The sequence below is a fragment of the Porites lutea genome, chromosome 11 (genome assembly GCF_958299795.1).
Source record: "Porites lutea chromosome 11, jaPorLute2.1, whole genome shotgun sequence".
Taxonomy (NCBI): Eukaryota; Metazoa; Cnidaria; class Anthozoa; order Scleractinia; family Poritidae; genus Porites; species Porites lutea.
In genome coordinates this window covers 24,753,018-24,764,686 of record NC_133211.1, presented here as the reverse complement: position 1 = coordinate 24,764,686, position 11,669 = coordinate 24,753,018, and the positions used below count along the sequence as shown (strand labels likewise).

Genomic DNA, 11,669 nt, shown 5'->3' with positions numbered 1-11,669 from the left:
AGCGTGACAACGTCATCACTACTCGATGAACCGTGAGGTGCCCGCTCAGTAACCGCAGGAGAGACCGTGTTACCAGCTAGCTTTGATCTAATAGCCACTATTTTATGGATGAAGTATTCACCCATCTCATTTGCAAGAACAGATGCGTCAGTGTGAGGTGGGAGAGACTTGTCCGCTTGCAGATTTAGCAGGCTCTTGCTAGCCCGGAACAGCTTTGAGAGGTCCGAACTGTTCTCGTCAATGAATTCCTTGTAATAAGTACATCTAGCTTCATTCATCAAATGTATGACATAATTTCGCTTAGCTTTAAATACTACAAGATCTGCTTGGAGACCACTTGCCCTTCATCTTCTCTCGGTCTTCCTCCTATCCCTTCGATCCTGAATTATGTCTTCATTGAACCATGGGGGCCTGGGTCGAGTGGAGACATGACGAGAACAAACGGGCGCGTGATCAACTAATAGTGATCTTAAAGTCGTGTTATAACAGTCGACACGCATGTTCAAATCATTAGGCGGGTCTTTATATAGCTGAGAATTGCGGATATCTTCTTTCAGTTTAGTTATATCAATTGATTTGAGTTTCGTGTATTTAACATGGTTAATTCTTAGTGGAGGCTTCGCCACACTTAGCTTACCTATCACAGCAGCATGGTCAGAGAAATATCTCTCAGGAAGGGGCTCACCGTCCACAATATCATCAGCCTGCCGTGTGATAGTTAAGTCTAAGGTGTGGCCATGTATGTGAGTGGGTCGTTTGACATGCCGTACCAGACCCATAGAGTTTAACAGGTCCTTGAGCCGGATATTGTCAGCGTCTGATGGAACGTCCATATGAATATTAAAATCACCACATATTAACAGTAACTTACTACACATGACTAACGACTCAAGATAGACTGAGAATTCATGAAAGAAAACACTCGTAGTCACGGGATGCTCCGCAGAGTATGTTGGCCTATACACGATGACAACACGCAGACGAACAGATTGTTATAAAATAAGAAGATTGTGAACTTTTGGGTTCATGTAAATATTCAGAGCCTGAAGTTATAAACCCGGTGCTCGTTAACATGCAGCAAGCGGTGTCTCTCGTCATCGTTGTTGCTTTCATCTTCTCTTGCACTCTCATATCCATCAGGATTTATGGTTGGAGCCAAACTGCCATTGTCGCTACTGTTACCAGTGACAACAAGAAGACGCAAAATAACACCTACAAGAACGACCAGGACGCATGAATTGACAAACATCACAACCCAGACGAATGCAACTGTGTAGGAGCTGTCCAAAGCCGAAAACCTCACCAGCATAAAAGACATGGACAACACGAACAACACCAGGGGCTCGAAAACATTCTCTTGGGCCAATCGGTTAATCGACCGATTGTCGTAGGGCTCTAAACGTAAGCAAAGAATGGCTGAAACCATAAGTATCAGCCAAACAACAAACGTTTGCAAAGAAGAGGAAGAAGAAATCATAGACAACGCTGTGGCAAGAAGCAAGCGTCGAAGAAGCATGAAAACCTCGAAGAAGTGCTGGTACTTTGGTTTGTAAGGTAAGTAGACAGGACCAAGCCAAGCATCAAGTTTCTCGCGATCTTCAGGACTCATGATTTCTCTCTTTCGAAAGAAAGCAAACATCAGATAAATGAGAAGCAAGGGAAACCCAATGAGATAAAACGCAACAGAGAGGCCACCAAGGACTGATAGAGTTTTGTAAGTGTGAGAGGTGCATTCAATCCAGGGAAAGTTTGGCATGTAAAGAACATCACGGTCATTGTGGCATGGGCGTAGAATGGAGAGAGTTTGCTTTACGATGGGAAAGTAGCTGAAGTTAAGGCAAAAGAAGGCACTTTGACGACATTTGAAATGAACCTTTTCCATGCGTTCCTGGTCTCGACGAAATCTGTCGTAAGTCATCAAGATGATGAAATACAAACCTATCATTGCCATGCAAACAACTGGAAGGAGAAGCAGAAAAGCAAACTTGCCAACGGGAGTGAAAAAGGAAGGTAAGTCGCAGGAAAGCGAAGGAAAATAAAGGTTCCAGTAACTACTCAAGTACGTCTGAGCCACTACGACTTTTTTAGGCCAAACATTGGCACTGGATATCAAAAAATCCATGGTTTGGATATAAAACACTGTGATGCTGATAAGAGGTCGGGCTGCTTTTCCTCTACTGGTCATACACAGCACAAAGACCACCAGATTTAATTTGAAAACCCAGGCTGGTAGTAATTCCAACAACATGAATGTTAACATTAAAAGAAAATGAGCTGCCGTAACTGCAAACCATTTCATTGGTCTCAGATTGAAGTAAAAGTATGACCAAAGTAGAGCAAGGAATGACACAGCAAAGGAAGGAATAAACAGATAGTAGTAAATTTGGTCGCCCTTTGGACATTTGAAGCACAGTCCACCAAGTTTATAAAATCCGTCTTGACAACGAGAGCAAAACCTGTCCGTGTTTCCTTCATGACAGATGCAGGAGTTATCGCATGTTGTGATCAGTGATGATACTGAAGGTCTGTGATGGGACGAGTTTGTGTCCTTTGGTGATGTTTCGAGTCGACATGTGCAGGAAGCTGATGGATTACATGCAGTTGACACTGGGCACTTAACCAGATGGGTGACACTGTTAGGAGTGGGCGATGGCCAATAGCCACTTCGCAATGTCATGTTGTTTGGGTGCACATAATTTGATTCAGTGAAGCCAAACTGAGGGCACGTCTTACCATCCATGCATTTCTTGCACGTCCCACCAACCATGCATTTCTTGCACAACCCACTATCTCCGTAGAAACCTGGATCGCAGACGCAATATTTGTACTCGTAAAATGTTGGATCCAGACGAATACGGCCATTGCTTATTGTGAGCCGTCCTTGAGGACAAGTAAAGTTATCTTCTTCCTTTGGTTTAAACATTCTTGAAAAGTCAGGACGAAAGACGGTCGACGATGCTGTAGTTGCTTCTCGCATAGAAGGATTTCCAGAAATATCCAAAAATTGTAAGGAGGTGAGAGTTTGAATCCCTAGTGGAAAACTTCCCGACAGGTTATTCGAGGAGATGTCAAAATAATTCAGGATGGACGTGTCCCCAAAAATATCCGATATCTCTCCGTAAAACTTGTTTTTATGTAAATCGCAGGTAGTCATGGCAAAGTAGAAGACTCTTACGGGCAAACGACTATCTATGTCACAATTGCTCAAATTTAAAACTAATGGACCTTCGCTGAAGATTTCCATAAAGCTTGCTAATTCAATGTTCAAATTTTTATTTCCTGCCAGAGAAACGTACGGTCTAGCTGCTGTGGAGACATGTTTAGGCCACGGCTTCCCTTTGTTAATTGAAGAAAACTTGTTTTGCGACAAATCGATCATTTTAATATCTGGCAAAAGAAGCAACTGACCTGGGATATCCCCTGTCAGTTCATTGTTTGCCAAATTCAGCTCTGAAAGGTTGTTAATTCCCGGAATTATTTCAGGAAATTTGCCTGAAATACTGTTACCAGGAAGAACGAGACTTTGTAAATTTGCTGGCAGCATTGAAGGCATTTCGCCAATTAATTTGACCCCAGATACCGACAGAATCTTTAGCGAAGAAATCGAAAATAAGTCACTTAGATGGCCATGCATCATACCAGGTGTGTTTTTTAGGTCCAGATAATAGAGCTTGTTTAATCTAGAAATGCTTCTTGGAATTTGTCCGGTTAGATTATTTCCTGCAAGACAGAGTAATCGTAGCTCCGTCATGTTTCCTATGTTGTCTGGCAAACGACCAGTGAACCCATCACCGTGCATCGTACAACCCAGGAAATTCTGTAGATAACTCAGCTTGGCGATATCTTGAGGAATATCTCCTGTGATAGAGGCTGCGTTGAGCACCACGGTGAGTAGTTTGCTCATATTTCCAAACAAAAAGTCACCAATGCGTCCCCTCAGTCTTGGATTACCAGGAGTGCACAATGCCATCAAGTTGCGGATCTTCCACAAATTCGAAGGAAGAGAACCATCCAAGTTGTTGTAAACCAACACGATACTTTTAACGTATGTGTTGTTGTGGCAGGTGATACCATACCAGGCACAGTGAGTTGTTGAACTATTCCACGCGGTCGTGTTGTACCACTGCTTGCCATTTGTTGCCTCGTAAATGTCGAGGAGAACTTCTCTTTCTTGGTTGGGTGTAAAAGTTTTATCGTAGGTGACAATGGGAAACTCTCCATGATTATAAACGCGCTTCAAACAATCATAGCCTTCGTTCTCAACGAAGATTTGCCAATCTGAAAGGAAATAATTTTGTATCACTTAATGTTGATCTGTAGCTAGTATAAAATTTTTACGGAGATTTAAGACGGGCACCTGGCATTTTGTTTTCACGAGTGTTAGTAAAACATGAACGTTTCATGAAATCATTCACTTCAATTAAAATGTTAAGATAACAATTCCCCCAAACGCATTGGCGATCATGAAATCGTGCAGTGGACCATACGTACGGCGATCTTTTGTCTGGTCATTCTAGATGTCATGAACCAATTCTAGGTAGTGTAATGTGCACGTGATGTCCAAGAATGTCATTGAGCTAAAGTACGCTGTGATACAAATTTCCTCTGTATTTTCTCCTTCGATCGAGCAAGCAGCGGTGAAGCCACGTTCTTTCCAGTTTCAAAATATTATTCCTTGGTAGTCTGACTTTGATGCTAGTTACACCTTCTTCCATAACACTGAATTAAGTTTTTTACAAGCTCAGATCAGAAATTAATTCACGACCAAAAACTTGTTAAAAGGTGCTCTTTGAAATATGTTGAATTACAAGAAGTATAGACCTTTGCATAAATAGCGCCTTAATTTAAACAAAAATACTTTCTTGACATCCTAAGCCTGACATTCATGTGAAAAGTCAGTTGTCTGGAAACATAAGCCATTTATGCAAAGGGTTTACTGTGCAGTGCATGCAGTGACAATGCATGTTTCTACTAACGTGATCAAAGTTATTTATCAGCGAAATGGAGTGCTTGACTTGTCAATATAAGAAAACCGAAAAATAATCCAAATTAGAAGGGCAGGCAATTTCATGAAAGGTAGCATAAATAAGGGTTAAATAAACCAAATATAAGATCATTTTGGTTAAGCAAGTCAAAATACGTTTGATCCGAGTTTGAGGTCAATAAAGTCAAATGCCCGTTGTTTTCTGTGTCGCTACTTTGAGATTAGCTATCAACCATGAAATTTTATCGCTATGGTCGGAAGTTTGCTGTGATCATGAAGCTGCTAATAGGAGGAACGTTAACTGAGTTTGAGAACCTACCTCACACGCCCTTATCTTGATCAGATTCTGATTCGACTGATCTTTTATTGGATATGACGCTGAGAACTAAGATTTTACCAATAAAAATTTTGGAACAGCTGCGATGCATCTTTGTCATAGCTTGAGAAAGTTAGAGCTCGCGCTGCACGATTTTGGAGTTTATGAAGTTTGTCTGCTAGTTTTACGCCACAGTTTCCCCCACCAAATAGAAATGCGGCTGAATCAAGGCTTTGTAGATAAGGTGCAATGTTGCTGGATGGGGGAACAAGTTGCCTGACCCGTTTGATAGCTGCAATACCAGAGGCAATTTTTTTAGCCAACTTCTCGATATGACTGCCCCAGGTAAGGTTTGCATCAATGAATACACCTACAGATTTTCACGTTAATACCTGGTTTACGGCAGTAACATTGATGCTCACAACGGGAGAGTATGTTATGGTGTTTAGCTTTTGCCTCGAGCCGATTAGCATAAACTCAGTCTTTGTCATATTAAGTGTGAGTTTGTTAGCGATCAGCCATTTGCTGATATTTAGCAAGTCCTCATTCAAACAGCGCGGTTTTAAGATCTAAGATCTTTCTTGTTACCTTACGTTTTTTAACCTTCGAAGCGAAATGAACCTTTCTTATATGATTTCACTCACCGTAGATATCTCGGGACCCCAATAATAGCTCTCCGGATGAAAACTGAAAACACACACTCAGAAGAATCAGTGTCTGAAGCAGCCTCATCTCAAGCAGATACAAAATGGAAACACTCGTCATACCGCTTTACATGTAAAAGCAAATTTGATGCATCCGCAGTCTGTGTTTTTATCTTTTCCTAATGGTTTCTGCCGGCCAATGAAAGCGGTGTTTTGAATTGCTAATATCTCATTAAATTTTCTTAATAGATATAAAACATTTTTTTCCACAGAAGAAGTTTTCAAATTTGCAGATATTTCCCTCCGTAGTACTAAATAACTTTTTTTATTTGTTTCCTTTATTATCGATTAAAAACTTCGCCTGCGCATGCGAAACTAGTTTTCTCTGTATAGATGCAAGGAGCATAACCTTTGAAATTTAATAAGTGATCCATACAACAGGTGGGGCGGTGTTGTATCATTATTTAAAAACTGGAGGCGCAGCGTCGCTACTTCGAGATTTGCTATCAACAATAAAAATTTTATCGCTATGGTCGGAAGTTTGCTCTGATCATGAAGCTGCTAATAGGAGGAACATTAACTGAGTTTGAGAACCGGCCTCACACGCCCTAATCTTGATCAGATTCAGATTTGGATCTTTTATTGGACATGACGCTGAGTACTAAGATTTTTCCAATGGAAACTTTGGAACAGCTGCTAAGCATCTGCGTCATAGCCTCAGAAAGTTAGAGCTCGCGCTGCACGATTTTGGACGTTTTTGAAGTTTGTCTGCTAGTTTCAGGCCACAGTTTTTTTTGGTAGCGATCAGCCATTTGCTGATAATTAACAAGTCCTCATTTAAACAGCGCGGTTTTAAGATTTAAGATCTTTCTTGTTACTTTAAGTTTTTTAACCTTCCAGGCGAAATGATATGACGCTGAGTACTAAGATTTTTCCAATTGAAATTTTGGAACAGCTGCGATGCATATGCGTCAATTAGCTTGAGAAAGTTAGAGCTCGCAGCACGATTTTGGACGTTTCGGAAGTTTATCTTCTAGTTTTGCGCCACAGTTTCCCCAAACAACATTGCAATAGTCCAAATGAGGCTGAATCTAGGCTTTGTAGATAAGATGCAGTGTTGCTGGGGGTTAAAATTGCCTCACCCGTTTGATAGCTGCAATACAAGACGGAATTTTTTTAGCCAACTTCTCGATATGACTGCCCCAGGTAAGGTTTGCATCCATAAATAAACCTAGAGATTTTGACGTTGATACCTGGTTTACGGGAGTACCATTGATGCTCACAACGGGAGAGTCTGTTATGGTGTATAGCTTTTGCCTCGAGCTGATTAGCATAAACTTAGTCTTTGTCTTATTAAGTGTGAGTTTGTTAGCGATCAGCCATTTGCTGATATTTAGCAAGTCCTCATTCAAACAGCGCGGTTTTAAGATCTAAGATCTTTCTTGTTACCTTACGTTTTTTAACCTTCGAGGCGAAATGAACCTTTCTTATATGATTTCACTCACCGTAGATATCTCGGGACCCCGATGATAACTCTTCGGATGAAAGTTGAAAACGCACACTCAGAAGAATCAGTGTCTGAAGCAGCCTCATCTCAAGCAGATACAAAATGGAAACACTCGTCATACCGCTTTACATGTAAAAGCAAATTTGATGCATCCGCATAATCTGTTTTTATTTTATGTTTTTGTAATGGTTACTGCCGGCCAATGAAAGCGGTGTTTTGAATTGCTAATTTCCCATTAACTTTTCTCTATAGACATAAAACATTTTTTTTTTCTACAGAAGAAATTTTCAATTTTGCAAATATTTCCCTCTGTAATACTAAATAACTTTTGTTACTTATTTCCTTTATTACCGATTAAAAACTTCGCCGTTTACCTGCGCATGCCGGACTAGTTTTCTCTGTATAGATGAAAGAAGCATAAACTTTGCAATTTAATAAGTAATGTATACAACAGGAGTGGCGCCCGGTGTTGTATCATTATTTAATAACTGGAGGCGCAGCGTCGCTACTTTGAGATTTGCTATCAACAATGAAATTTTATCGCTATGGTCGGAGGTTTGCTGTGATCATAAAGCTGCTAATAGGAGGAACGTTAACTGAGTTCGAGAACCGACCTCACACGCCCTAATCTTGATCAGATTCAAATTCAGATCTTTTATTGGATATGACGCTGAGTACTAAGATTTTTCCAGTTGAAATTTTGGCACAGCTGCGATGCATATGCAGTCATAGCTTGAGAAAGTTAGAGCTCGCAGCACGATTTTGGACTTTTTTGAAGTTTGTCTGCTAGTTTTACACCTCAGTTTCCCCAAACAACATTACAGTAGTCGAAATGCGGCTAGATCAAGGATTTGTAGATAAGATGCAATGTTGCTGGGGGAACAAATTGCCTGACCCGTTTGATAGCTGCAATACCAGAGGCAATTTTTTTAGCCAACTTCTCGATATGACTGCGCCAGGTAAGGTTTCCATCATGAGAACACCTAGACATTTTGACGTTGATACCTCTGGTTTACGGGAGTACCATTGATGCTCACAACGGGAGAGTCTGTTATGGTGTTTAGCTTTTGCCTCGAGCCGATTAGCATAAACTTAGTCTTTGTCATATTAAGTGTGAGTTTGTTAGCGATCAGCCATTTGCTGATATTTAGCAAGTCCTCATTCAAACAGCGCGGTTTTAAGATCTAAGATCCTTCTTGTTACCTTACGTTTTTTACATGAGGACCCGCATACGACTTTTTTTTGTACACCACAGGACGCTAGGGTTTGAATGAAAAGCAATAAACTTCCTACTGCGAAAAGCAATTGGTTTCTTTACCGTTTGGTCCAATCATCGTGGTATTATTCGATAAAGCGTCACTTTTTTTAACAAGATTAAGGCGGCATCTTGCGATAGAGTAATTGAGAAGAGATTACAATTTAACATGTGTGAGTTTAGACACCACGGTATTACGAAATCACTCGCGCTCCAAGTTGAAATTTAAGGTTAATACGATTTAGCATGAGTTAGCGAGTTTTATTGTAATTCCATGATGTTCCAATCTCCTAAGTGCGATTTTTAAAGCAACAGAAACACTAGGTGGTGCGCCCGTGATTCTGTGAGTTTAGACACCACGGCATTATGAAATCACCTGCGTACCAAGTGGAAATTTAAAGGTTAATATGTTTTAGCTTGAGTAAGCGAGTTTTATTGTAATTCCATGGTGTTCCAAATTCCTAAGTGCGATTTTTAAAGCAACAGAAATACTAGGTGGCACGCCCGTGATTCTGTGAGTTTAGACACCTCGGCATTATGATTTCACTTGCGTACCAAGTGGAAATTTAAAGGTTAATATGTTTTAGCTTGAGTAAGCGAGTTAATATTTCCCTCCCTAGTACTAAATAACTTTTTTTATTTGTTTCCTTTATTATCGATTAAAAACTTCGACGTTTACCTGCGCATGCGAAACTAGTTTTCTCTGTATAGATGCAAGGAGCATAAACTTTGCAATTTAATAAGAGATCCATACAACAGGTGGGGCGGTGTTGTATCATTATTTAAAAACTGGAGGCGCAGCGTCGCTACTTCGAAATTTGCTATCAACAATGAAAAATATCGCTATGGTCGGAAGTTTGCTCTGATCATGAAGCTGCTAATAGGAGGAACATTAACTGAGTTTGAGAACCGGCCTCACACGCCCTAATCTTGATCAGATTCAGATTTAGATCTTTTATAGAGATTTTAACGCTCATACCTCTGGTTTACGGTAGTACCATTGATGCTCATAACGGGAGAGTCTGTTATGGTGTATAGCTTTTGCCTCGAGCAGATTAGCATAAACTTAGTCTTTGTCATATTAAGTGTGAGTTTGTTAGCGATCAGCCATTTGCTGATATTTAGCAAGTCCTCATTCAAACAGCGCGGTTTTAAGATCTAAGATCTTTCTTGTTACCTTACGTTTTTTAACCTTCGAGGCGAAATGAACCTTTCTTATATGATTTCACTCACCGTAGATATCTCGGGACCCCGATGATAACTCTTCGGATGAAAGCTGAAAACGCACACTCAGAAGAATCAGTGTCTGAAGCAGCCTCATCTCAAGCAGATACAAAATGGAAACACTCGTCATACCGCTTTACATGTAAAAGCAAATTTGATGCATCCGCATAATCTGTTTTTATTTTATGTTTTTGTAATGGTTACTGCCGGCCAATGAAAGCGGTGTTTTGAATTGCTAATTTCCCATTAACTTTTCTCTATAGACATAAAACATTTTTTTTTTCTACAGAAGAAATTTTCAATTTTGCAAATATTTCCCTCTGTAATACTAAATAACTTTTGTTACTTATTTCCTTTATTACCGATTAAAAACTTCGCCGTTTACCTGCGCATGCCGGACTAGTTTTCTCTGTATAGATGAAAGAAGCATAAACTTTGCAATTTAATAAGTAATGTATACAACAGGAGTGGCGCCCGGTGTTGTATCATTATTTAATAACTGGAGGCGCAGCGTCGCTACTTTGAGATTTGCTATCAACAATGAAATTTTATCGCTATGGTCGGAGGTTTGCTGTGATCATAAAGCTGCTAATAGGAGGAACGTTAACTGAGTTCGAGAACCGACCTCACACGCCCTAATCTTGATCAGATTCAAATTCAGATCTTTTATTGGATATGACGCTGAGTACTAAGATTTTTCCAGTTGAAATTTTGGCACAGCTGCGATGCATATGCAGTCATAGCTTGAGAAAGTTAGAGCTCGCAGCACGATTTTGGACTTTTTTGAAGTTTGTCTGCTAGTTTTACACCTCAGTTTCCCCAAACAACATTACAGTAGTCGAAATGCGGCTAGATCAAGGATTTGTAGATAAGATGCAATGTTGTTGGGGGAACAAATTGCCTGACCCGTTTGATAGCTGCAATACCAGAGGCAATTTTTTTTAGCCAACTTCTCGATATGACTGCTCCAGGTAAGGTTTGCATTAATGAGTACACCTAGAGATTTTGACGTTGATACCTCTGGTTTACGGGAGTACCATTGATGCTCACAACGGGAGAGTCTGTTATGGTGTTTAGCTTTTGCCTCGAGCCGATTAGCATAAACTTAGTCTTTGTCTTATTAAGTGTGAGTTTGTTAGCGATCAGCCATTTGCTGATATTTAGCAAGTCCTCATTCAAACAGCGCGGTTTGAAGATCTAAGATCTTTCTTGTTACCTTACGTTTTTTAACCTTCGAGGCGAAATGAACCTTTCTTATATGATTTCACTCACCGTAGATATCTCGGGACCCCGATGATAACTCTTCGGATGAAAGTTGAAAACGCACACTCAGAAGAATCAGTGTCTGAAGCAGCCTCATCTCAAGCAGATACAAAATGGAAACACTCGTCATAGCGCTTTACATGTAAAAGCAAATTTGATGCATCCGCATAATGTGTTTTTATCTTTTCGTAATGGTTACTGCCGGCCAATGAAAGCGATGTTTTTAATTGCTAATTTCCCATTAAAGTTTCTTAATAGATATAAAACATTTTTTTTCCACTGAAGAAATTTTCAAATTTACAAATATTTCCTTCGGTAATACTAAATAACTTTTATTTATTTATTTCCTTTATTACCGATCAAAAACTTCGCCGTTTACCTGCGCATGCGAAACTAGTTTCTTCTGTATCCATGGAAGGAGCATAAACCTCGCAATTTAATAAGTAATGTATACAACAGGAGGGTGGTGTTGTATC

General features: G+C 40.0%; 2 protein-coding genes across 2 annotated transcripts; both read right to left on the bottom strand.

Annotated features, from left to right (window-relative positions):
- Window positions 1–344: 344 nt before the first annotated feature.
- Window positions 345–833, bottom strand: LOC140951432 (uncharacterized). The gene has a single exon (XM_073400684.1). The coding sequence runs from the start codon at window positions 831–833 to the stop codon at window positions 345–347; it is 489 nt and encodes a 162-aa protein (XP_073256785.1).
- A 203-nt stretch (window positions 834–1,036) lies between these two features.
- LOC140953362 (uncharacterized) lies at window positions 1,037–7,570 on the bottom strand. Its single transcript, XM_073402847.1, has 2 exons — window positions 7,450–7,570; window positions 1,037–4,278 (listed from the first exon to the last, which is right to left on the bottom strand). The coding sequence occupies exons 1-2, from the start codon at window positions 7,568–7,570 to the stop codon at window positions 1,037–1,039; spliced, it is 3,363 nt and encodes a 1,120-aa protein (XP_073258948.1).
- Window positions 7,571–11,669: the final 4,099 nt, after the last annotated feature.

Excerpts from the sequence above, each read along its gene's own strand:
- LOC140951432 (XM_073400684.1), bottom strand. The coding sequence starts at position 833 with ATGGACGTTCCATCAGACGCTGACAATATCCGGCTCAAGGACCTGTTA.
- LOC140953362 (XM_073402847.1), bottom strand. The coding sequence starts at position 7,570 with ATGACGAGTGTTTCCATTTTGTATCTGCTTGAGATGAGGCTGCTTCAG. Across the intron at positions 4,279-7,449 it reads GGGGTCCCGAGATATCTACG|ATTGGCAAATCTTCGTTGAG; the intron begins GTGAGTGAAATC and ends ATTTCCTTTCAG.